Here is a 27,956-nt window from a genome sequence, read left to right as displayed (position 1 = left end):
AATCTTCTAAGTTATTTTTCACATTTTCTGAGTTCTTCATCTGTAAATCTGTGGTTTTCACTGCAAAATCCCTCTTCAGAACACCAAATCTTGTCATCTTCCTCTATATTCAAAATCCAAATGGCGAAAACGTCAAAACCGTTTCTCAAAAAGAAAAAGCTTCCTCTTCACGGCCCGCCGGCGACAAAATACTGGTGGAGCCACGACATGAGGAGTGTGTTCCCGGTGTATGTTCTTATTTCTGATTTTAAGATCGACAAAGCTTCGCCGATTCCCGGTCGATGCGAGCCAGTATCGAGGTACATGTGCTCGATAACCGAGGGACATCTTGAACAGTTAAGAAAAGATTGCAACTGGGAGAACAAAGAAGTGATAATCCCGGCTCCCGAAAAAGATATTACTACTCATGTGAAAGGGTTTTTAAGTGTTTATACTTACCCTTTCACGTTGGGCCCCCTCGACCCAGTTGTCATAAATTTTTGCCGCCAATACCGAGTAACCCTGGGCCAAATCCATCCATCTTTCTGGTGAATCATTATTCTGATCCGCTTCTTCATGAACAAAGTCGAGGGGATGCCTTTCACCCTCTACCAGCTCATCAGATTGTACAGTCCCCGCCTCTATCGAGGTGGGTTAATAAAACTCCAACGCCAGGCTAACAAAGTATTGTTCTCGAGCATAGACAAGGACAAGGACCGAGGCTGGATGGGCTGGTTCGTTCGAGTGAAGACTTCAATCTAATCCCGGCCGAGAAGATGTCATTTCCCGAAGAATGGAACATGAAGCGTAAGTATAATTTTACTGTTAGCTCCTATCGTTTTGCTCCTTCGTTTCTTTCTCACCAATATCCTTTTCCGTGATGTAGCGGTTGCTTGGATGCCCGATGTTGTTCCTAACCTTAAGAGTTGGGTACGGGACCTGGCTTCGACCTCCACATATGCCGAGCGCTCGTGGCGCAACTTATCAAAGGGCCGATGGGAGGCTAAAACTCATGGTAAGCCTCTTTCCCATGTCTTCGATGATTCGAACAAAATGTCTTTTTATACTTAACTAATTTTCTTGTGTGTAAGCTTGGGCAAAGATGCAGTTACGAGGCCCCCGTCTGCCGAGGAAGAGACTTCGGCCCCGGTTCCAAAATCGGCGAAGGACAATAAGAGAAAGAGGACTTCTAATTCCGAGGATCCAAAACTTAAGACAAGGACGGCTAATAAGCCGAGGAAGAATACCATCCTTTTGACCGAAGAATCAGTTCGGCATCTAAGGGATGAAGACGAAGAAGAAGAAGAAAATGATGGGTCCATACTGGTGGCCCGAGTGAAGAAAACCATCGATGCCCCAAAGGCAGCTGGTTCGATGGTGGTTGATGAGGCTCCCTCTCGAACTGAGGGGGTATCGGAGCAGGACTCGGGCAAAGTCCCCGAGTCGTTGGAGATCGAAGATGCCTCCCACCGAAGTCAACAAACGGTGGATATATCTGAAGCTCTTCGAACTGAGGAGAATGCCCCAAGAGACTCACTTGGGGCAATAGTAATCGGAGACTCGCTTGCTCTCCCTGCTTTTTTCAAAGGAGCGATTCGGGAAGCCCGAGCTTTGGAGACCCTAGAGGTAGACGGGGCCCATGAGGGAGCGGACCCCTTCCATGATTTGTTTACCGGTATCGAGGATGTTGCTGGCCCGAGTGACGCGTCAGGTCTTTTCTTCGAGGTTCAACAAACCCTGAGTCGGGTAAGTCTCGATTCCCTTTGTCGATGTCATATTTTTTCATTTTTTGCCTAACTTTTTCTCTTTTTCGTATACGCTTTAGCTCTTCATCAAGAGGAGTTTTCCAAGTCTCGGGCAGAGCTGAGTCGACGTGAGGCCGACTTCCGAGGGATTTTGGAGGAGATAAATGCCCTCAAACTTCTTAGTGGGCAGAAAGAGGAAGGGATCAAAGATCTTCGAGCCGAGTTGGCCAAGGCTCATCAAGATCAGACAAACCTGATCGAGCAGGTAATGAAAATTTTAAAAGCTCATGGGCTCAACACGGGAACGGTGGCTAACATTTCAATCTCACAGCTGCAGCAGAAGATCGAGAGGATCGAGCAGTTTCATGAGGAGGTCGACACGATAAAGGCGGAGTCCTTGGTATAGAAAGAAGGTATGGAGCATCTTGCTGCAGAGAAAGAGACTGCTCGAGCTCAATTATCATCGGTCAAAAATCAACTTCAAGTCATGAAGGAGAAGAGCTCGGCTCAAGCAAGAAAAATAGAAGAGTTCGAAGCTCGGTTGGCTTCCGAATTTGCCAAGGCCGAGAAAGCAAAAGACGATACGGATGCAATCGTGGATGTCTATCGGGCTGATGCTGAAGCCGCTCAAGTACAAGCGAAAGAGGCAGTTGAGACCGCTCAAACTCGAGCACATTGGGTTGCTGAACTTGCCAAATGCCAATCTCGGAGGGAAACCCTCGAGGAGATCCATGCTGGAGGTTTCGACCTTACCGAAGAGATACTAAAGGCTAAAGAACTTGAAGCCGATACTGGAGCCTTGGCTTTCGATGACGATGATGACGATAACGAGAGTGGGTCTGAGAGCGGGGAGGAGCCTGATGGAGAAGAAATGCCCCCGGAGATAATCAGGAAACTTAGGGTTTTTTCCATTTTGATCTTTCTGTGTAGGGTCCTGATCGGACCTGGTAAATACTCTTATATATGTATAAAGATCTTTTCCTTTCCCGACTTGTCTTTGTTTAATTCTCTGCTTTATGAAGATTTTGTTTCATTCATGCCTTATGAAAGTTTTCATAAGTTCGAGGCTTTAGGCAATTTGATCGAGGTCGGACTTTGTAGTCTTTATAACCGATTGAATGTTTGCTCGAACTCGGGGTAAGAGTGGCCCTTAGGCTTAGTAGTCGAGTGAGAGTTAGCTCAAACTCGAAATAAGAGTAGCCCGTAGGATTTTATCGTCGAGTGAGTGCTTGTTCGAACTCGAAGTAAGAGTAGCCCTTAGGCTTAGTAGTCGAGTGAGTGATTGATCGAACTTGAAGAAATGTAGCCCGTAGGCTTAATAATCGAGTGAGTGTTTGCTCGAACTCGAAGTAATGTAGCCCATAGTCTTAGTAGTCGAGTGAGTGTTTGCTCGAACTCGAAGTAATGTTGCCCATAGGTTTTATGGTCGAGTGAGTGATTGCTCGAACTCGAAACGAGAGTAGCCCTTAGGCTTAATAGTCGAGTGAGTGTTTGCTCGAACTCGAAGTAATGTAGCCCTTAGGCTTAATAGTCGAGTGAGTGTTTGCTCGAACTCTAAGTAATGTAGCCCTTAGGCTTAATAGTCGAGTGAGTGTTTGCTTTAACTCGGAATAAGAGTAGCCCTTAGGCTTAATAGTCGAGTGAACGCTAAGTAATGTAGCCCGTAGGCTTTATAGTCGAGTGAGTGTTTGCTTGAACTCGAAGTAATGTAACCCGTAGGCTTTATGGTCGAGTGAGTGATTGCTCGAACTCGAAGCGAGAGTAGCCTTTAGGCTTAATAGCCGAGTGAGTGTTTGCTCGAACTCGAAGTAATGTAGACCTTAGGCTTTATGGTCGAGTGAGTGATTGCTCAAACTCAGAATAAGAGTAGCCCTTAGGCTTAATAGTCGAGTGAGTATTTGCTCGAACTCGAAGTAATGTAGCCTGTAGGCTTTATAGTCAAGTGAGTGTTTGCTCGAACTCGAAGTAATGTAGCCCGTAGACTTTATGGTCGAGTGAGTGATTGTTCGAACTCGAAGCAAGAGTAGCCCTTAGGCTTAATAGTCGAGTGAGTATTTGCTCGAACTCGAAGTAATGTAGCCCTTAGGCTTTATGGTCGAGTAAGTGATTGCTCGAACTCGAAACAAGAGTAGCCCTTAGGCTTAATAGTCGCGTGAGTGTTTGCTCGAACTCGAAGTAATGTAGCCCTTAGGCTTATGTATTTCGTTGATTTTTTGGTTGGCAGTCCCCGATTTATGGGTAATGGTCGGCCCTTAAACTTGTTTGCATAATAGATCACGAAATAGAGGATGTATTATGAGATATGAGATATAGGTAAAGAAGAAATTCCTCTTTATGTTATTATATATGTGTTCATGTTTTGTACCAGGGATCGAGCAAACTACACGAGCATGGTTCGTTTTGACCATTTGGCTCTTACAATTTTTCCTATCGAAATCCTATTGTCATGAAATAACTTCCTTGCATGGAACTTGATATATTCAAGGGTAATGCCCCCCAGTATCCGATGTTGATTATAAAGAGGCCTCGGATATTGTTGAATTGTTCTAAGTTAGCACGATCAATGGTTGCCTCATTAAAAACCTTGCCGAAAAACCCATTTGGGACAAAACCGGTCTAAGGAAAAAAGAGTGCAACGCGTGCTTTCAGGCCTAAAGGCTTCGAGTTGAATACTTCATCCTCGTTTCTGGTTGAACACCTGCAACGGTTAATTTCGAAATATAAATGGACATAGAAGGGTCGTACCTTAACAGTAGTATCATTTTAGGTGCGACACGTTCCAATTGCTTGGTAATTATTTGCCGTTTATTACACCGAGCTTGTAGGATCCTTTTCCGACGATTTCGAGAACCTGATGCGATCCTTCCCAGTTAGGACCTAGTTTTTCTTCATTTGAATTTCGGGTGTTGAGGGTGACTTTCCTTAGCACTAAGTCCCCAATTTTAAAATATCGAAGATTGGTTCTTCGATTATAATACCTTTCGATTCGCTGTTTGTGGGCGGCTAATCGGACGAGAGCTGCTTCTCGTTTTTCGTCCAATAATTCTAGGTTCGTGTTCATTGTCTCGTTATTCGAGTCATTTGTTGCATACCGAACTCTCACGTTAGGTTCTCCGACCTCAACTGGGATAAGAGTTTCTGCACCATAAACCAACGAGAATGGTATTGCTCCGGTACTGGATTGTTATGTCGTGCGGTACGCCCATAGGACTTCGGGTAGTATTTCTCTCCATTTTCCTTTAGCATTGGTTAATCTTTTCTTAAGATTTTGGATGATGGTTTTGTTGGTCGATTCGTCTTGTCCGTTCCCACTAGGATGATAAGTTGTTGATAGGATCCTTTTAATTTTGTGGTCCTCGAGAAATTTAGTTACTTTACTACCGATGAATTGCTTTCCATTATCACATACAATTTCGGATGGCATCCCGAACCGACATATGATGTGGTCCCAAATGAGGTCTATTACTTCCTTTTCTCTGACTAAAGCCTGTGCTTCAACCCATTTAGAGAAATAATCAGTCATAAACAAAATAAACTGAGCCTTACCTGGGGCCGATGGGAGGGGGCTGACGATGTCCATTCCCCATTTCATGAAGGGCCATGGAGATAAGAATGAGTGGAGAATTTCCCCAGGTTGATGGATCATGGGCGCATGTCTTTGGCATTTGTCGTATCCTCGACCGACGAACCTAAGTTGAGTTTGTCATCCTCGACCGCGAACCTAAGTTTGCAAGAACGTCGGCCTTACTGTTCTGTTCTCGAAGTACATGTTGCAAAGTCCATTCCTTAAATCGATGTAGAGTCACTTGTAATTTATCCAAGTACCTCTGCATTCGATCTTCTCGGACTTCAAAAGTCCCATTGACTTGATTTACCACGAGGAGGGAATCATATTTAGCCTCCACGACCTCGGCTCCCAAACTTCTAGCTAGTTCGAGACCTGCAATCACGGCCTCATAATCGGCCTCATTGTTAGTCAATTTTGTAGTTTTAATAGACTGTCTAACTATATTACTTGTGGGTGATTTTAGTACGATGCCCTGTCCGGACCCCTTTGCGTTCGAGGCACCGTCCGTAAAGAGGGTCCAGACTCCCGAAGAGGTACCTGATTTTATTAGTAATTCTTTTTCAATCTCGGGTACAAAGGCCGGCTTAAAGTTAGCCACGAAGTCCGCTAAGATTTGAGATTTGATAGCGGTTCGAGGTCGATACTCGATGTCGTACCCGCCGATCTCTATGGCCCATTTGGCCAACCGACCTGAAAGCTCAGGTTTGTGTAAAATATTTCGTAGAGGATAAGTTGTTACAACATGTATCGAATGGCACTAGAAATATGGTTTTAGTTTCCTAGAGGCACTTATTAAAGCAAGCGCTAATTTTCCTAAGTGTGGATATCTAGTTTCGGCCTCACCTAAAGTTCGACTTACATAATAAATAGGGAATTGCGTACCTCGTTCTTCTCGAATTAGGACTCCACTTACCGATATCTCCGAGACAGCTAGATACATATAAAGTTGTTCATCTGCCTTCGTGGTATGAAGCAACGGAGGGCCCGATAAATACCGTTTTAGCTCTTCCAAAGCATGCTGACATTCCGGAGTCCATGCAAAATTGCTTTTCTTTTTAAGCAGAGAGAAAAATCGGTGGCTCCTATCCGAGGATCTTGAAATGAATCGTCCTAGGGCGGTTATTTGTCCCGTTAGCCTTTGTACGACCTTTACATTATCTACCGCTGTGATGTCCTCGATTTCTTTGATTTTATCGGGGTTAATCTCGATTCCTCGATTAGACACCATGAAACCGAGAAACTTGCCCGAGCCAATCCCGAAAGCACATTTTTTGGGATTGAGCTTCATATTGACTTCCTTAGTATGTCGAAAGTTTCCTGCAAATGCTTTAAATGGTCCTCAGCTCGTAGGGGTTTAACTAACATGTCATCAATATAAAGCTCCATTAATTTTCCTATTTGCTTTTCGAACATTCTGTTTACTAGGCGTTGATAAGTTGCGCCAGCATTTTTTAGGCCGAATGGCATTACATTATAACAATAAGTCCCGTACTTAGTGATAAACGAAGTCTTTTCCTGATCCTCCGGGTTTATCTGTATTTGATTATACCAGGAATAGGCATCGAGAAAACTGAGAACCTCGTGGTCGGCCGTGGCATCAATCATACGATTGATATTAGTCAAAGGAAAAGAATCCTTAGTGCATGCTTTATTCAAGTCTTAATAATCTATACACATTCTAAATTTGTTCCCTTTTTTAGGGAGTACCACCACATTTGCTAGCCATTCGGGATATCTTACTTCCCGAATGGACCCTATTTTAAGAAGTTTGGTTACCTCGTCTTTGATGAAGGCATGTTTGACCTCGGACTGGTGCCTTCTTTTTTGTTTTACCGGGTGGAACTTTGGGTCCAAGCTTAGCTTATGAGTGGTGATTCCCGGTGGGATCCCTATCATGTCAAGATGGGACCAAGCGAAACAGTCTATATTAGCTATAAGAAATTGAATAAGCTTTCTCCTGAACTCGGGATCTAACCCCGTGCCCAGGTATACCTTTCGTTCGGGCAGATATTCGATTAGTATGACTTGCTCCAGTTCTTTGATCGTTGATTGGGTAGCGTCAGAATCATCGGGAACTACGAAGAATCGAGGGACCCCATGTTCATCATCTTTGTCAGTCTTCTGATTCTCTAATTGGGTCGAAGCTGACGTTTGTGATTGCCATTTGGTATTCCGTTCCTCTTTCGAATCTAATCCTTTTGTTGATAATAATGATAATATCAGAATCACTTCATCGACGACAAACATTTCTTTTGCGGCCGGTTGCTCCCCGTAGACCGTTTTGATTCTCTTCGATGTTGGGAACTTCAAAACCTGGTGGAGGGTCGAGGGTACAACCCTCATATTGTGGATCCATGGTCTTCCGAACAGGGCGTTGTATCTCATATCGCCTTGGATCACGTGGAACTTTATTTCTTGGATGGTCCCGGCCACGTTAACTGGCAGGATTATTTCGCCCTTCGTCGTTTCACATACCATGATGAATCCGTTTAGTACCAAAGTTGAGGGCACGACCTGGTTGCTCTACGACCCTCGATCGAATAATGTTGGCCGAACTACCTAGATCAATTAACACATGTTTAACTTGAGTTTTATTCATAAATACAGATATTACCAGTGCATCATTTGTGGTTGCATGATTCCTTACGCGTCTTCGTTATTAAAGGACAGGGTTTCTTCAGGGGAGTAATCCATAGTCCGGGATCGCTTTTCTCTTACAATCGACATCTTAGTGCGTTTAAGCACCTGTTTTTGAAATAGTTTTTGGCCCTATCACTTAAAAATTCTCGAAGGTGCCCTTTATTGAATACCGGGCTACCTCTTCTCTCAATTGCCTGCAATCTTCCGTTCTGTGGCCATGAGTGCCATGATATTCGAACATTTTATTGGGATTCCTCTGGGCAGGATCGGTCTGCAGGAGTCGAGGCCATTTAGTATCTTTGATGTGTTTGATAGCCGACACAATGGCGGATGCATCGATGCTGAAGTTATACTCTGATAACCGTGGTGCTTCCTTAGGTCCGATATGCATGTCGAACCCATTCCTGTTCATCAGCCCCGAGACCCTTGGCCTCGATCACTTTTCCTTTCACCTCGTACGGGGTTGTGCGAAGGTTTGCTACCCCTACGATCTCCGTTATATGGCCGATATCGATCCTTGTTTGACCTTGGTTCTCGGTCGATGTTCCTTTTAATAACGGACCTAGACCCCAACTAGTCATCTTCAACTCTGATCTTCGATTGATATCGATTATGTACATCAGCCCAAGTAATAGCCGGGTACTCAATCAAATTCTGCTTCAACTGTCGTGAAACCATCGAGCTCCGCTCGTTCAGTCCTTGAATGAAAGCTTATACAACCCAATCATCAGTGACCAATTGTAGAACCATTCGTTCCGTTTGTAAAGGAGATACGAACTCTCTCAGCATCTCGGTGTCCTTCTGTCTTACCTTGAAAAGGTCCGACTTCCTTGTCTCGACCTTTATGGATCCGGCGTGTGCTTTTATAAAATAATCTGCAAGCATAGCAAAAGAATCGATAGAGTTAGACGGTAAATTATGATACCATATCATTGCTCCCTTTGACAGAGTTTCACCGAATATTTTCAATAATACAGATTCGATCTCATCATCCTCTAGATCGTTCCCTTTAATGGCACATGTGTAAGAGGTGACATGTTCGTTGGGGTCGGTCGTTCCATTATACTTAGGAATTGCGGGCATGCAAAACTTCTTTGGGATTGGTTTAGGGGCCGCATTCGGGGGAAAAGGCTTTTGAATCTAAGTCCTTCAATATCGGAGGTTCCCTTGGGATCTGATCAACCCTGGAGTTATATGTTTTCATTTTTTTGTCGTTTCTTCGATCCTCCTTTCTCCACACTCTATTCGTTTTGTCAGTTCTTCGAACATCTTAACGATTTTGGGATTAATCCCGATTCTTGCTCATTTGACCTTACTATGGTTGGCCCCGTTTTGTGGGTGACTTCTTGGGGTGGACTGAGCTCGAGTCTGGTCGGTGCCTGGGTTTGGCTCTATAATTGGGCTATTGCTACTTGTTGAGCTTGCAACATTTCAAAATCATACGCAAGCTGATTACGTTCTCCTCGTTTTGGGTATTTCGAGCTGCAGACCAAGTTCCATCATGAATGCTATTTTCAGGGTCGGAACGTTGGTTCGCCTCGATGGCCACATATGAATTAACATCTACTGGCTCTTCGACCCGAGCTCCAACGGGATCGACGAGTGGCCTTCCACCCTCGGGGGTTAAATTGTTGTTCTCATCTTGAAGGCCGATTTCATTGTCGATAGGTAGGGCCATCAATTGAGAATTCGTCATTTTCAACCTGAAATCAAAGATACTTCCAAGAGCAAGCGTAAAATAGTATGTTTTGTAGAGATTCGTACCAAATAACCACGGTTATCCTTAGCCCCACGGTGGGCGCCAAACGGTTTAACTGAAATCGGATAGAGTTGAATTTATACGTGGTTCTAAGGATACGTAGAATAACGTGGCACAAATTGTAAAGGTAAATAGAAATATATTGAGTATTGACTGTATAAAGAATGAAATATAAACCAAACTGAGTGAAAAATGGTTTATGAACAAACAAGACGAATCAATATACAAAACTCAAAAAAGGATAATCTCTATATGAATATCAGTATGTTTTTCTCTATGAATATCAATAATATGAGAGTGTATGTATGCCTTGATCTTTTTTCCTTACAGAAATAGTAGCTATCCCTCTTATAGTGGAGGAATCCTACTTTAGATATAATTAAAAATACATAGTGGGAATCCTATGATAGATTAGCTTTTTCCTAATTCCCGCTGAGATTCTCTCCCTTAGTGCGACTGTAACAGCTCTTGTCTCTTGCCTCGATCTTGGTCGGATTTGGTATTGATCGATTTTCAGATTTAGAGCTCGATATTAACTCGAGCTCGATATTGACTCGGGGCTCAGTATCGAATCGGGCTTGATATTTGGTCGGTCTCTGGCTCTTAAGTTTGATGACACCGCTTCACTTCATAGTCCGATTTGGACTTCGAGCTCGCTAATGACTTCGAGCTCGGTATTTGATCGGTCCCAAAAATTCGAGCTTGGTAACCTAGATTCAGATCTTGTCTCGATATTATGAAGATGACCTTCGGTCTATTATGTTCCAATCCTTACTAACCATACGAAGGTCGAAAATCGGTTTTGACCGTATATAGAACCTTTGACCAGTGAAGAAAAAAGACGATTTTAATGGAATATCAGATTTGGAAATTGGACAAATTTTCATCGAGAAGAAAAATGGTATAACCTTAACTACTCTGAATCTAGAAACTAACAATTTCAAAGATGTGGTGCATCCCTGTCTGTTTAATTTGTAACTAAGCACATAGCCTTAACGTCCTTTCTAAGTAAAGAAAATGACGTTATTTGATGGTTTGAGACTTTGATTTTGTATTTTGACGGACAGCTGCTACTCTCTTTTATTTATTTAAATTTTTCATTTAATTGTTTTTTGGATTACCCTTCGTAATACTAGCACCAAAAAAGTTGTTAGTGAATTTATTTTCATTTTATGCAGTGGTAGAGGCACTCTTAATTAAGTAAGGGTCATCCAACAGTGTTTCGTTAAAAAAAATTGTTTTATACTGTGTGTTAATAATACAAACTATAGCTATACCAAAAATAATAAAAGTAATATTAGTAAGAAAATAAAATCTTAAAATCATTGCATTCTTAAACTCAAACTAGCTAAAAATCGAACTTTGAATATCCACTTTATTGACAAAGGTGGTTAACCCTTCATTCAGGTCACAACATTCCATACAGTTTCTTATAAAAGTTTAATTTCTAAAACCTAAACATGGTTTCCTATTATTTATTTTTCTCTTTCTTTTAAGGTAAAAATAAAAAGCAAAAAGAATAATAGTATTAGCTTACTAAAACTCATAGTTAATCGATCATATTTGGATGATGCAATATATTGTCATGGCCCTACAGGCTACAAGTTTTCTTCCTTTTATCTAATGGCTAGCTAAAGGTTTGATTCTCACTCGTGTGGTCAAAACCTAGGAAACATAAAACTAAGGACTATATATATAATAATAAAATTGAATGTAGTCTAATTTAAGGTATTTTTGGTTTTATTAAGACTAAAAAAATATAAGAAACTACCAAATTTCTGGAATGAAATTGTGTTTTAAATGACAGGATGTCACCCCGACATACGGCATGGTGGGTGTTGATTGTAAATTCAGTTTGTTTATGTAGCTTTAAGAAGAAAGGAACCCCTATTATTTAGTGTAAAGAATATTTAATTATTAAATTAATAAAACGGTACTGAATAATTAAAGGAGTCAAAGTAGAAGTAACAGGACTTGAAGTTTGAAAGTAATGTTAATCATGATTATTTTCTTAGAACGACTTTATGACCTTAAAAAGTAGATTTGGTCAAGTGATCTATTCCTTCATCTGAAGAGTTTTTTAATTTATTTTTAAGGGAATATTTGACACCAAGTTATCGGGAAAACATGTTGTGATCTAATCTTATATAGAAAAGTTAGAGTGCACGTAGTACATAATCATGTAATTCCTTTTTTTTTTCGTTGGAGGAAAATAGTGGTGAATCTAACTATGGGTTCAACAAAATTTAGTGCTTCAGTCAATGCTACTCTTTCAGCTCAAAACTCACAGTGTTAATTACTGATGGAACATAAGGCTATGTGATTTGGTATGCCTAAAACAAGTGGAAAAAGATACACACAAAAATATTCCTCACTTTACCGCTAAAGACTCTCTTATTTATCCTTCCCTTTCCTCCTGTGTATAATAAAAAATAACAAAATAAAACTTGTTTTGAAGGTTATGACCCTAAAAAATCCTTAAAACAACAACATCTTCATTTGCTAGTAATTTAATTATGTTAGATAACGTAATCTTTTCACCATGTGACACAAAAATTAAAAGTTGATAATTGCTCTAATACTAGTTTGCTTTGAGCTAGGTCAAGGTTATCAGGAACAAGGTACGATAAGAATTTCATTTGTTGAGATGGGAGTAACGTTAAATTACGTAAATCCCTTTTCTTTTTTGTTCTAATGTTATAGATATATAGTTGGTAGACACGGAATGAAAGTTCAATACAAATAGAAAGTAACACCATTGAAGTATCTTTTCTAATAAAAGTAAGATAACAGTTTTTAGTCTAATGTACCATTGAAAATGTTAATAGGCATGAAATTTTAATGGGCTTCGTCTAAGGTGCAATCAACAAATTTAGTAGGCTTCAAAGTTTTATGGGCTTAACTTTCATGGGAGCCTAGAGTATTCGTGAAATAAGAAATACTATTATTTCCCTACAAGTTTTTGTGACATGATGGTAAATTGACATATATTCCCTCCTTTAATCTTGAATTTACGTGGTGGGTGAATTACAATCCAAATCGCATCTCAAATCTGGGTTGGTTTTCTTTTTACTGCTTAAAATTTACACTACTAGTGAGTAAAATAGATTAAATAATAAATTGATCATGATTGAAGCTATCAAAAAATTTCTAAGATAAATATGACTTGGGTCAAGATAAAATTTATCCATGAGTAAAAACAGACTCACCCAACTCAAATTTGCGTGTGTACATATATCATGTCCATAATAAAAGGATAAGAAAACGATTTAAAAAATTAAACTCTACCAAATTACTAGGAACATAAAGAAGAATTGGTCAAATGTAAAACTAACATGCATGTAATTTACAACCAAAATCCACATTTCGTGTTACAAGCTCAAAATTGTCCGAGGGTTAAGGCTGGACCTATATTTGTCACAACCCCATTATGACAAAAATAACCAAATTTTTGCACAATTTAATTATTATTCTTGGTTGCATCGAGTTGATACAAATTAACAACTCACAAATCACAATCCGTTCTCCCCATTTACCTAAATATTGCCAAGGTTTTCATAATCATGTCAAAATTTGATCCTTACGACCACCTCAATGTGTTGCTCAATAAAGATGGAACTTTAACTCGTCTCCTTGATTTTCCAACAACCCAAGCCACTGGTGATCAAGGACATCTCCCTGGTCATGAATCCGTTGTTAGCAAAGATATCACTTTAAATGCAGACAAGAAAACTTGGATCAGACTTTATCGTCCAAGTAAATTGCCTTCCAATGATAAATCCGTCGCAAAACTTCCCATCATAATTTACTTCCATGCAGGTTGGTGCACAAATTCCCTTTATGTTAGTACGATTACCTCTTTAATCATGTTAGAATAATGTTAATTATATGTGCCTCTTTTCTATTTTTAATTCTTCACTGCATTATATTAAACACTTCTTTTTCAAACCTTGTGAGAATTATTTTTTTTGGGTCAAGGGTCTGTCAGAAATAATCTCTCTACCTGCTGAAGGTAGAGGAAGTAAAATGTTAAAACATTTTATTATATTAAATAACAAAATTAATAAGTGACTAAAAAAGTAAATTTCGGAATTTTTAATGGTGGCATTAATGGGACAACTACCACACACAACAAATGTTCTGAAATAATTCTGATTATGTATTTATATAAGGGCTGGAGAGAGGACCTAACTGTAATTAATAAAACTTTGATGGGCCTCATCGAGTTGAGCTTATACTCACCGCCATACTAGACCCACCCAAGAACATAAAGTGCGCAGCCTAATAACTAATTATCACACTTATAATATAATTGGGTTCACATTTATGGACTATCATCATATATTATAAAATATTTAATTATATAGATCCATTTTTCTTACGCTTCGTACATAATACCGTTCACAGACCACACTTCTGGGATTATAATGGGTATGTTGTTGTTGATGCATTATATTAAACACAATGTGATTGAATAGAGACTTTAAATGTAAATGCAGGAGGGTGGATTCATTTCAGCATAGCAAATACAATGATCCATGAAAGTTGTAACCAGCTCTCTAGTGAGGTTCCAGCCATAGTTGTGTCCGTGGAATATCGTCTTGCACCCGAAAATAAACTCCCTGCACCGTACTATGACGCAGTCGAAACAGTTCTTTGGATCAAGAACCAAGCTTTGGATCGCATTAACGGTGAGAAATGGCTAAGGGATTATGGAGATTTCTCTAGGTGTTACCTTTATGGTGTGAGTTGTGGAGGAAACATTGCTTTTAACTCTGCACTTAAACTTCTTGATCGAAAAATAGAGCCATTACGTATCAATGGGATAATAATGAACCAACCCCTTTTCGGAGGTAAAATGAGGACAAAATCTGAAATGAGGTTGGCTACAGATACATTCTTTCCTTTACCAGTAATTGATGTTCTTTGGGATTTAGCATTACCACAAGGGACAGATAGGGATCATAGGTTTTGTAATCCAATAGCAGATGGACCTTATAGGGATAAGATTAATAGTCTTGGAAGATGTTTGGTGATTGGATTTGGAGGTGATCCTTTGGTTGATAGGCAACAAGATTTTGTGCAAATGTTAGTTAAGGAAGGGGTTATGGTTGAAGCTAGGTTTGATGATGTTGGATTTCATGGAATTGATGTGGTTGATAGTCGAAGAGCTGCTGCTATTATTAATTTCATTAAGGAGTTTGTTTGATGTTCCTTTGGATAACAGAGGGGGGGAAAACAGTGTTATTGTTATAAGGTTATGACTTTATATGTTTGGAAGAGAAATTTGTTTCCACGGTGACAGTTATTGATAAGTAATGTTAAACTAGAAAATGATAATTACTAGAAGTTACACAATTGATTTCGATCTTGTTTATTTCTGCTTCTTAGTTGAATAAGTTTAGGAAGTTTTGAATTTATATTCATCTTTAGTTTTAACCTGTTTTGTGGAAATGTATTTAATTGAAGTTAAGAAATTTTTTGTTCATTGATTCATATTAATTTTCCGATGAAATGCTGCTGCGAATACTCATGAACCAAAACTCATGTTTGTGTTCACGGGAAAACAGTTCACGTTTGATTAAAAATTTACAGTTTTTGATTCCTAGAACATACATGTTGCCACTTACATATGCAATTACCCTTTTTTAACATAGTAATTTACTCTAAACATTCGTATAACACTGCACATTTACGAGCATACCATAAGTAATATCATATCAAATATTCTTTTATTCGCAATCAATTATAAGCGTACGTAACACAACACTATTATCCGTTTTGAAATATTAGAGATGAAAGTACTTAAAAAAAACAGAATAGTTAATACACCTTTCTTAAGAGATACTAACAATTAAAACATAAAAGATAAGATAGTGCTTTTTGTGTGAAATATCGATTTGAGGCATGGAGGTGCTAATTCAGAGTAGATCTTCGTCAATATGTATCTAGGTACCAAAGTGACATCCTATTACGGAAATATAATGAACTAGATATAATTTTATAATGTGTACTCAAATATTATTTTTTAAACAATAGGCAGTTAGGTGTATGGGTCAAAATCTGTCTACTAAGGGAAGAGTTTTCAAGCCGTCGTTTGTCGAAATGGTCCAAGGAGCAGCAAAGTCTGTGGTCGAAGAGTCAACGAGAGTCCTAGTCGAGGTATCAACAAGGTCGAGATCGAGTACCATTGACAGAGTTATAACGGTAAGTTTTCATGATAGGATATTAAAGATAATATTCTAGTGGATATTTTCTGCACTTGTACTATTAGATTTTCTTAAGAACAGGTTCCCTATATATAGAAAAAGAGAAAATAGTGGGAGAAATGTGATATTCATTTGTAAAAAAAAACACTTTGACTTGAGAAAGAGAATCGGATCTCACTTGCTAAGATACAAACATCATATTTTTCACTAATATTCTTCTCTAAATCCGAGAATAACTCAAATATTCAAGGGACTGTCTATCATTCATCATTGTCAGAAAGAACATCCACTTATTCAATCATTTCTTGGGTGAATCATTCCTTCTAGCTAATTACTTAAATGTCATTTATTGTTATTCATTATTATTGAATGCTACATTATTACTTTAAATTTCTAGAACATTTATTGTATGCCACTGCTGCTGTCCGACCAGATCTACGTAATATTTGTGCTTCTTTAAGAACTCCGTATAAAAATATTATTATTAGTTAAAATTAATTATTATTTATGTAAATTTAGTTATTTGAACCAAGATACATATTTTTTTATCAAGCACATTCAATTTTGAATCAGTGAAAATAAAAAGCAACAAATTAAATCTCACAAGTCATTGGCAGAAGTCCTACTTAACACTGTTGCGTGCATGAACTCGACACACTCCTCATTTTCTTTTCATTCCATTCTTGTTTCTTCTCAACTGTAGTAGTAATGGTGAGGACTGAGTGTGATTTGTGATTGAAATGACAAGAGAAAATAAGGAAGTGTTCGGCAAAGAGGGGGAAGAAGTATTGAGTAAGGGACAATTGGATGGGATGTCTGTACCTCGTGAGTTGGGAGTCGCTACGTTTGCAGTGGCTATGAAACGGCGGATTGACTTGATTCGATAAGATTTTGGTGAACAACATAGGAGTCCGGAATCAAACGTGGTTCTTTTGGACTCAAACGATCGAAATATGTGAAAAAAAATATAGTGATCAAAATATGTATAACGCCATTTTAAATAGCGCTATACCTTAATGGCCGTTTGCCCGTTAAGGTATAGCGCCCTTTAAAAGGGCGTTATACTTGAATTTGAAAAGACGAGCAAGTATATCGTCGTTTATTAAGGCGCTACAATAAACGGCGTTATACCTACATAATAAACCGTCCCCTTCCCTTCCCACCAAACCAGAACTCTCCCCCTCCCCCTCCCCCTCCCCCTCCCCCTCCCCCCATTAAAACTTAAAAAATCAGTGCCCCCCCCCCCCCCAATTAATGACCAAAAAAGTTTGAGTGGAGCCCACCCGTCCCACAAAAAGTAAAGATTCTCGATCCCACATCCTAGCTAACGCGTTATCTCGTTGTGGGTTGCTCGTTTCGGCTCCAAATCACCAAATCTTCAACCTTTCAAAAACCTTAAATCGATGTATTCCGACTTAAAAAATGCATATTAGTTGTTTTTAATGTGTTCTATGTTGTTTTGTGATTGTTTTGCGATTTAACTAATTTGTTATTTTTATCCGGATTATGATATTAGTGTGCTAAAAAAATTAGTAAAAATAAAAAAATTATTATTAGTTGTTTAAAAAATATTAATTAGTTACTTTTTACTGTGGTATATGTATTTTCGTGAATGTTTTGTGATTAAATTTATTTATTATTTTTATCCGATTTAGATTATTTATTTGCTTAAAGACTAGTAAAATAGATAAATTGTTACTTTAGCTCTCTCTAGTGGTATCTTGTGGCCTAATATAGTGCTTGTATTTGTAATGTAGTGTCCTTTTAGCGTAGTAAAGTGTAGTGCTCTTTAGTGTAGTATCCTTGTAGTTATTGAAATTAGTCCAAAAATACGACAAAAAAGCTGATAGTTCAAACACAAACTCTGTCCAATTCTATTCAACAATCGTAAGAAAATAACATGAGAAAACAATAATATTTTCAAGATACCTTAGTGGTACTGGGTCTCAAATATCGAGCCCGGAACCCATATGTGAATATTTAATAATTAAATCTTGTATAATTATGAAAAATAATTATTTAATTTTATTATAGTCAAAAATAAGTGAGTCATAAATAAAAATATATAATAATAAAACTAACATATAAAATAATAAAACTAACATATAAATTAATAAAACTAACATATACAATATTAAACTAACATATAAATAATAAACTAACATTTAAAATAACAGACATATTGAGTGATAAATCGAGATAATTTTCTCATTATGAACATAAGAATTCAGGATATCTTGGTGCTACCGGACCTCAAATATCGAGCCCGGAACCCATATGTAAATATTTAATAATTAAATATTATATAATTATAAAAATTAATTATTTAATTTACAAACAAACATATAAAATAATAAAACTAACATGTCAAATAATAAAACCAACATATAAATTAATAAAACTAATATATACAATATTAAACAAACATATAAATAATAAACTAACATTTAAAATAATAGACCTGTTGAGTGATAAATCGAGATAATTTTCTCATCATGAACACAAGAATCCAGGATATCTTGGTGCTACTGGGCCTCAAATATCGATCTTGGAACCCATATGTAAATATTTAATAATTAAATTTTGTATAATTATGAAAATTATTTATTTAATTTGCAAACAAACATATAAAATAATAAAACTAACATGTAAAATAACAAAACTAACATATAAATTAATAAAACTAATATATACAATATTAAACTAACAATTAAAATAAAAGACATGTTGAGTGATAAATCAAGATAATTTTCTCATCATGAACACAAGAATTTAGGATATCTTGGTGCTACTGGGCCTCAAATATCGAGCCCGGAACCCATATGTGAATATTTAATAATTAAATCTTGTATAATTATAAAAATTAATTATTTAATTTACAAACAAACATATAAAATAATAAAACTAACATGTAAAATAATAAAACTAACATATTAAAGTAAAATAATATAATTAATATTGTTTAATTTACAGTAGACGACATGGAGGTTCCGCCTTTGCATCCCGGACCTGTCCGTCTGGAGCTAATGTTGTTACAGGGCGATCATAGGTCGTCGCACATATGGGAGGGACAGTTACTGGCCCAGACGTTCCGTGCCAGGAGAGTAGACGATATGTGAGGCTTTCTCGGGGACCGCCCTCTCCATCCCCGTATAGTCAGACGCCTCCAGGAAACGGGCTTTTATAGGATTGTGAAGATCGGCCGGCTGCAGTTGGATTGGTCATTGATCACGGCCCTGATAGAGCGGTGGCGACCGAAGACGCACACATTCCATTTGCCCATTGGCGAGGCCACTATCACGCTTCAGGACGTGGAGGTCCTGTATGGGCTGCCCGTTGATGGACACCATGTTGCTTTGCCGAATGCCATCAGAGAGTATACGGGTTTGCACTACATGAAAATGTTGCAGCGGCTCACCAGTTTCCAGCCATCGGATGAGACTGCACTGGTTGGGGCCAGTCGTCTACAGTTAACGCCCGTCCGGCAGCATTTGGAGGCATTGTACACTGACATCACAGATGATACACCGGAGCTTCATATTCACCGGTACACAAACATAGCAACTTAACATAATTTAAATTCACTACAACTAATGAAAATACATGACACGAAAAATATAAAAATAAAATACTACACTCAACACATACATGTGTTTGTTTAGTCACTACCGCCTATTATTCTCTGCTCCAACCACTTAAATTTCTCTTTCATTTTATTTTTTTCTTCTTCCGCCCCTTTTAGTTTCTCATGCATTGCCGCAATTTCTCGTTGCATTTCAGAGATCTGGCATTGGTATTCACCATTCATATTCCAAACATACTGCAAACATGATTTGTAATATTTCTGGTTAATGGGTTCATCATATCATTCCTCAAACATACAATGATTTCCGTCATTGCATCCAAATAATTGTTGACACATCCAGTATCTGTGCCCAACATTACTGTCGGACCAACATGCCTTCAAAATCGCACGTTTGCCACAAATAGCACCTTGGTTGGTCATTGCGTCCAGACATTTGTTAATGCAAGAAAAATAAAAAAATTTATGGAAAGTTTTGCTATTTATTTTTGTTAAGCGCAGATAATAACTAAAATGCACTAGTAATTTATAGGCAAGACAACCCACATAACGTAATAATTCATCGCGCTATGTTTCGCGTGTTAAAAATTTTTTTAGGAACAAAATAACTTTTCCAGAAGATAGCTTTTGCAGGCGAGCAGCTTTTCAGTTCGACAAGATAACACACATAATGTAGTAATTCACTGCGCTATGCTTCGCGTGTTAAAGATTCTTTCGGGTAAAATACAGCTTTTTCAGAAGATAGATTTTGCAGGCGAGCAGCTTTTTCAGGTCGATAAGACAATTATTATTTTTTTAAATGGGGTTTATGTTAGATTGTTGTACTGAAGTATTAATGTTAAATATCAATAAGATTTAACATCAATGGAAACATAATTTTATTTCATACATTCTGCAAGATAAACAAGTACATACACTTATTACAACCACATTACGGAAACAAAACACTACGTGTATCCTTGATAGTTGGGCACATTAGATGAACTTCCACCAGGAGCTGGATTACCACCGCCACCCAAACCAGCTGAAGGACATTTATGATGGTCGTGTCTTATTTGCGAGCACATGCCATATTTGCGTGCATAAACGGTATCACCAACATCCATTTGGTTATGTATACGCGTTCTTTTTTGCACCTGTCGTTGACGTACATAGTCCTTATTACACACCATTTTAAATGGTTCCGGCGGTCAATAATGCTCAGCACCCACTGGCTGCAACTGCCCACTATTGGTGTTTTAAGTGTGCAGCAATACTATATTCTTTATCAAAGTAGTTGGTTGCCCCTAAACCTGTATGTTGAAAGCACTTGATGGCATGTGAGCACGACATATGGTAGATGAACCATTTCCCACAAGAGCATAACCTTTTGGCTTCATTTACGGTGTGTGTATTATTCATCTGGTTGTGATGGATAGTGGTGCGAACTTCAAAAATATTTCGCTCGTTGCAATACTGCAAAAATAAATGCCAATGTGCTCGCTTCCTGTATTTCTCAAATCTTTTCACTGGTATTGGCATAAATTCAACACCCATTTCCATCAATGACGATGCATTTCTAGCCCTTTGAACAAACCTCTCTGACATCTACTTGAATGACATCTGCACCATGGCAGTGACAGGCAATCCTCATACAGACTTCAATAACCCGTTGAAAGACTCTGACACATTTATAGCTAGAATTCCCCATCTTCTGCCACCATCCGCATGCAAAGTCCATTTGTCAAGCTCATATCACATCAACCAACGATAGGCTCCCTCGTCTTCCTACCTGATAGATTCCATGTGCCTCCTCAATTTACACTCTTGGTGATCTGTTGCAGTCATCCACATTAAATCATGCAAATCCTTGTTGGGATATGCCTTCTAGAAATTGGCCTTCAGGTGCCTCACACAGCAACGGTGGCAGGCATACGGTTCCTGTCATGCACGTAAATTCTGTTCAAAACTTAAAATACCACCATACCGATCAGATATTAAACAAATACCTAAACGTTGTTTGATAACGTGCTCTTTCAAGTGGTTCAAAAATAATGTCCACGTCTCCTGGCTTTCATTGGCACAAATAGCAAAAGCTAAGGGAAATATACTTCTATTAGCATCTACTGCAGCGGCGATCAACAGTTTAATATCATACTTTCCATAGACATGAGTGTCGTCTATGGATATTACCGGCCGACAATGCAGAAAATCATCAATTGCTGGTTTAAATGCCAGAACACATATTTGAATATATGTTCTGGTATTCCCGGATTCCGCTCAAGCTTCCATTCAACAACAGTCCTGGGGTTAAAGTATTGCAATGCAGCCATGTACCTGGGTAGAGATGCAAAGGACTTATCCCAATTATCATAAACAATTTCAAACGCACATTTGCGCCCGAGAAATGCCTTTCTTTTGGTAATGGTGCACTCATATTCCTGGTGGATGGATGTTATACACTCTTTGATCTTGTACCTTATGGACGTTTCAATGTGTGGAATCAAGACAAGAGAAATCAAGTCAGCATTCAAGTTAAAATAATTCCCACTAAATGTGTCCATTTCACAATTGTGAGTGTCAATGTATTTACCCACAACCCACATATTTGTTTTCTACTTCCTCGCACGGAGTATCCAATTACAACCCGTAAATCATCTACGGCAGACTACCTTGTATACATCTGGAGATGACTCGCGTACCGTAATCTTACGACACTCTTTTACGTTGTACATTAGCACCGCCCTGGTTAGGCGCGTTTTATCAGTAAAAAACATGTCCTTTGACAGTACTGTTGCTCTATATTCATCCCACATTGCTTTTCAAATTTTGTCAATATCCCTTGTGAGGGCATCCACATCCGGCATACTTGGCAAATGATCAAGGTAGGGAGTCTCCCCTAAATAAAACGGCACGTGGGACTCGTACACTCTTGGTCTAACGGGGGGTAGAGCATGCTCCATCTTCAAATCAGGTCCATCATTCTCTTCCTCCTCCTCACCAGGGAAGGGTGTGTCATCTCCAGACTCATCGACATTATTGTCATAATCATTATTCTCTTCCTAGCTTTGTGCATCTGCTAGATCCCGATTAAATATGTCGTCTTCGGGCAATTGAGTAAGGACGGGACCTTCAGGAGGCTCGTTTTCACTGCACAACCAACAAAATAATGAGTTACTCAAATTGATAAATACTTTACATATAGCTATATCATTTCACTTACAAATCGTAATGTGTTGACATCCCATGATGGACATTATCCTGTTGGTGATGACTCCCGGATGGACTACTATGATCTAACACACCAGAACTAGGCATATTCCAACCGGGCGTTGGTTCATAACTTGTAAAATTTATATCTGGCCGGTACCCCCTGTGGAATATATGAGTGTTAATACAACAAAAATAAACATCGTAATACAAAGAAAAATTGAAGTTTACCACTCGTCTTGTGGATTATGTAAACTAGGAGAAAAATTATTTCCTCGCTCCTCATTCGCTCGTGGAGATAAGTTTAGATCAGGCCAAACTCTTTCAGTCGGAACCTGTTCGGCTAAAACTGCTCCAAAATAACCACCCGATGACTGAGGGATATCCCTGCTTTGCGCAACCTCATTATTGCGAACGTCTTCAGCCTTGACGTACATTTTCAATATTTTTATTACAAGAAATTTTCGGTATTCATCCGGAGTCCTCAAAAAATATCTCAGAGTTTCATCGTCCTCGATGTTAAACTCAGCATAACAAGCAACCCCTTGCGGAGTGACAGAATACGGATATCTTCCGGTTACTTTAAGGTTCACCGAATGTTTGCTCACTCTCATTTTTTTTATATAACAACGATACCAATTTATCGTACTCCATTGTAAGTGGCAACTTAACATGACACTGTGGAGATAAACTATAGGTTACTGAGTTATTCGCCACTACAACCTCACCCCTCACCCCCCCTCCAAATATAATGAAACCCTTACTTTTCGTTCTTCAGACATTATGACAAAATGCAAAACAACTTAACGAAGAAATATTTCAGAAGACTTGAGAATATTTATGAATGGATTTTTAAAAAATTCTTAACCTCCTTAAATAGGATAAAAAACCAGTCTGGTGTACAATTTATTTTAGGTATAGCGCCTTAAATAAGGGTGCTATACCCAGTTAAATTATTGTTATGTCAGTTAAGCCCAAAAGAATTATTTGTGGGCCCACAAAATATGTATAGCGCCTTAGTAAACGGCGTTATACTTGCCCGTCTTTTCAAATTCAAGTATAACGCCCTTTTAAAGGGCGCTATACCTTAACGGCTAAACGACCGTTAAGGTATAGCGCCCTTTAAAAGGGCGTTATACATATTTTGCTCACTATATTTTTTTCACACATTTCGGTCGTTTGAGTCCAAAAGAACCACATTTTAGTTCCGGACTCAACAACATAGTAGGCATTTGGAGCCCGTTTGGCCATAACAAGTTTTTTCACTTTCCATCAAAAGTTCAATTTTTACTTAAAGATGAATTTTGAAATTTTTCGAATTTGAAAAAAATACAAAAGCTGATATTCAAAATTTTCACTCAGATCACTCACAAAACTTCAAAAATAACCCAAAATTATATTCATGTCCAAACACAACTCTAATTTTCAAATACCATTTTTATTTTTTAAATTTTTTTTACAATTCTTATGCCCAAACGCCCACTTAGACAAAAACATTGGTATTTTTTAAAACAATTAGTATTTGGAGTTAAGTTGAAAAATGATATTTGAGATTTGAAATTATATTTGGACATACATTTCACTTGAAAAAATAATGCAGTTTCGTGGGTGAGAAAAACTTTTTTCCAAAAAACTTTTGGTTTTTGAAAAACTCGCTTTCGAAAAATCTCCAAAAACTTATAAATTTTCATGGTCAAATACGTTTTTAAAAAAGAATACCGAAAAAAAAAATCTATAGAAAAACAGGTCCGTAATCCATTGAAATTGGAGATTTTTTACCATCATTAATCTTTTATACTAACATATATTAATAACCTCCAAAAGGATGGCTATTTGGTACACTCAATAAAAATGCAATGATAGTATAATTTTTTATAGTATTATTAATGTATGTAAGTTAAATTCATATTTTTATAAGCTGTTTCTAGTTTAGTCCTAATTTGTTTGATATAATTTGAATGGGTACAAATTATATTTTAAAAAAAGAAGATTTTTTGACATAAAGATAAATATGGATAACATATCAAAAGTCTTCTTGTGCAAATAGCCGCATAACAAAGTCATATCAATGACAAAATAATGAGAATGTAAAAATGAATATTTGAGATGAAAGATAACAATATAGGAGTTGTTATGGGCCGAATAGTGAACGGAGAGCAAATATAAGACATAAAAGGTATATTTGGATCTTTTTCTATTTTTATTATAAAAAATTTGTCAATAGAAGAGGGCAGTCAGGTGCAATGTAGGCAGTCTACCCTAATACAAACATCAGTGACTAATTCCATAGCTCAAACTCGTGACCAATAGATTACACGAAGACAACTTTATCGTTGATAACCTCTAAGGTTTCCCTTCAAAAAATTTGTCAAGAGAATAAAAAATGATACCAATTAAACGAACTAAGTAGCATAAATTATATTGCGGTAAATAGAAAAATGTCAATCAAACATAGTGACCATAATTAATGAAATTCAAACTCGTAAACTAAATGTTGGATTTCTAATCTCTTATATACTGTTTTCCTAGGTGAGCAATTAAAAATGGAGCTATTACTATCCAGTATCCACTCCAACATTTATATGATTGCTTGACGCAAGCTGCAGCTCTTTTCTCCCCCCTTTTGCTCCTCTCATTTGCCTTGGCTTCAAAGTTTACACCAGAAAACCGTCCTTTCCTCTATTTAAAACACTCTTTTAAATCCTAACACCCTTTTATAATTCAAGAAATACTAATTATACTTATGGTGTAATCTAAAATTAATGTCTCCAACAAGTTCGAGTGTACTTAAAAGTAAACTAATTCTCATCATATACAACATTATATTATTAGTGGTATTATTTAAACATTTCTAAAGTGTTTTGAAGTCCATATAAATATGATTTAATTAGAAAATATAATACTGTTCGAGGAAGTAGCATAGCTGTCTATCAAGTGACCCACCACCAAAAGCTTCAACATTTTCTTATCTAATAGGAGTGAATTAAAGTAGAACTACTTTGTATGTAGTAATAAACCGCGACAAGTAGTCCTACCTACCTACCATCTATAATTGAATAAATACCTACATATCTCACACACTCCAAATCTTTAGCTCTTTCTCTGCCTTCTCTTCTTCATTCCCCATACCCCACAAAATTGAAAAACTCTTTGCAGAAACAGAAACGGAAACTAAAGTTCAAAAATATGAGCAGTGGGCCGTGTGGTGCATGCAAATATCTTAGAAGGAAGTGCGTAAAGGGTTGCATATTTGCACCTTATTTTGACACAGAACAAGGTTTTGCTCACTTTGCTGCTGTACACAAGGTGTTTGGAGCTAGCAATGCCTCCAAGTTATTGCTTAGCATTCCGGCAAACAAGCGTCTCGAAACTGTTATTACACTCTGCTATGAGGCTCTTGCTAGAGTTAGAGACCCTGTTTATGGCTCTGTTGCTCACATCTTCACTCTTCAACAACAGGTGCTTGCTTTTTTTTTTTAAGTAACTGAAAAATAAGACAATGTTTTTCTTAGTTTGTTGTTACTATCTTTGTGATCCTTGTTATTGATATTGCTTTTTTCTAGTCTATTGTCTAATGGAAATGGCCTCTTACACACTATCATACCAGACTCCACTTGTGAGACTTTATCTAATAAGACATGTTTTATGCTGTGACTTTTTCTTAGGTTCCTCTTTTCTTGCTAGTTCTACTTGTATTTTTCGCGAACTTGACCAAATAAAAGAGAAATTGTTTTTTTTTTTTTTTTTTTTGGGTGAGAACCGACTAAATTAGAAATGCTGAAGTTAATAAAGGTGTGTTTACACGCGGAGTTGAAAACTTAAGAAGCATGGAGTAGACAATTGAAGTGTTGGAAAATGGAAGTGGATAATGGATATAGAGTTTTTCCCTGTATAGACCTTCTGTTTTTCTTTAAACTCAATTTTTTTTTCCTTTGGTTAGTAAAAGAAAGATGGTCCTGTGCAAAAAAACTCATAAATTTTTTAGATCAACTATGGTACTCCACTAGTTAATGTTTTTTAGCTGGCTGTTTGTATATATGAGCTGATTATTAGTGAAGACCCCCTATTTATTTTAAGCTAACATTTCTGAAATGATGCAAAATTTGTGTGAGAGTGCCCCTTTATTGGGTTTATGCTGACTTCTTCTATTACTCACAGGAAATATAAATTGGAATAATGTAATAGTAGTTGATTGATGTGGACTTTGTATTGTGTCTTTTTGCTTGCCGGGGCTAACAAGTAACCTTAATCAACTTTAGCAGCTCGAGAAATATTAAATACATCAATAATTTGACTTACCTGCTTTCTCCGATTTTTTGTCTTTCGTGGAGGTCTACAAAATATTGTTAAAAGCACTGAGCGGAAGTCTTGATTTGGCATAATATTCAATTCAGATGCGAATAGGTGTACATATATATTTGTATGAGTTTAATTTTTGCACACACTGACAGTGTACACATTTTTTTACACCATGCTATTGCAAGTTCTCCATACATATACAAATAGTAATATTTAAAAAAAAAATGTAAATATACAATTGATAGATCACATCTATTCTGAACCACTGAAAAATCTAATTGTTTGGTTTTCATATAATACGTGTAGGTTGTGACATTGCAAGCAGAGTTAGCTTATGTTCAAGCCCGTCTTTCTACCCTGCAATCTGCTTCTACAGAAATGGCAGCAAGTTATTCTACCATATTATCGGTGTCTATGGATCCTTTGTTCGATACAACAGTTTTGCATCATGTGTTGGATCAACAACTGGACAACTGTGACCTCCATTCTGTAGCTAGAGATTTCGACTCTAGACACTAATCTTGAGTTAGGTTCGGGTCTTCAATAGCCATGACAAAGATACTTAGTTTTTAAGATTTCGACTCTTTTGTTTATATGTAATCTTTTTATGTTCTTCTCTAATCAATGCTAATTGTGCTTGTTTGATTCTTGTTAGGCCGTTTCAGCTTGTCCCCCAATTTCAACTTCGCCTTATTTTCATTTCCTTGTAATGTCAACCTGCATTAGTTTCACCATATATTTTATGGAAATAAAAGGTTATGAGAATAAGAGAACCGAAAAGGGGATTATTTGGCTACTAATTGGGCTTGCAAATTTCCTAATAATTGACTCATGGACTTGGAGGAAATTATTGTAGAGATGACACCAGGTAGCCACTCTAAAAGGTTGCTATTTAAAAATTAGTCAGTGCATCTTGAATTTTAATTTTTTCGGGACAAAACTGTCCTTGATTGTCCTGAAGTTACGATTTTTAATTTAAAATTTT

The 27,956-nt window shown here is 37.6% G+C and overlaps 2 protein-coding genes across 2 annotated transcripts; both read left to right on the top strand.

Moving 5' to 3' along the window:
• Positions 1-13,130: 13,130 nt before the first annotated feature.
• LOC107831342 (putative carboxylesterase 9) lies at positions 13,131-15,130 on the top strand. Its single transcript, XM_016659108.2, has 2 exons — positions 13,131-13,510; positions 14,191-15,130. Exons 1-2 carry the CDS (start codon positions 13,255-13,257, stop codon positions 14,898-14,900), a joined length of 966 nt encoding a protein of 321 aa, XP_016514594.1. The 5' UTR covers positions 13,131-13,254; the 3' UTR covers positions 14,901-15,130.
• Positions 15,131-25,780: 10,650 nt separating this feature from the next.
• On the top strand, positions 25,781-27,672 carry LOC107831343 (LOB domain-containing protein 19-like). The gene is made up of 2 exons (XM_016659109.2): positions 25,781-26,131; positions 27,278-27,672. Exons 1-2 carry the CDS (start codon positions 25,859-25,861, stop codon positions 27,488-27,490), a joined length of 486 nt encoding a protein of 161 aa, XP_016514595.1. The 5' UTR covers positions 25,781-25,858; the 3' UTR covers positions 27,491-27,672.
• Positions 27,673-27,956: the final 284 nt, after the last annotated feature.

This window comes from Nicotiana tabacum, chromosome 19, assembly GCF_000715075.1.
Source record: "Nicotiana tabacum cultivar K326 chromosome 19, ASM71507v2, whole genome shotgun sequence".
Lineage (NCBI taxonomy): Eukaryota > Viridiplantae > Streptophyta > Magnoliopsida > Solanales > Solanaceae > Nicotiana > Nicotiana tabacum.
This window is presented reverse-complemented; position numbering and strand designations above follow the sequence as displayed.

What these genes read in the sequence shown, in the direction of transcription:
- LOC107831342 (XM_016659108.2), top strand. Translation starts at nt 13,255, where the DNA reads ATGTCAAAATTTGATCCTTACGACCACCTCAATGTGTTGCTCAATAAA. An exon ending in CATAATTTACTTCCATGCAG is followed by an intron (nt 13,511 to 14,190) that starts GTTGGTGCACAA and finishes ATGTAAATGCAG; the next exon opens with GAGGGTGGATTCATTTCAGC.
- LOC107831343 (XM_016659109.2), top strand. Translation starts at nt 25,859, where the DNA reads ATGAGCAGTGGGCCGTGTGGTGCATGCAAATATCTTAGAAGGAAGTGC. An exon ending in TCTTCACTCTTCAACAACAG is followed by an intron (nt 26,132 to 27,277) that starts GTGCTTGCTTTT and finishes TAATACGTGTAG; the next exon opens with GTTGTGACATTGCAAGCAGA.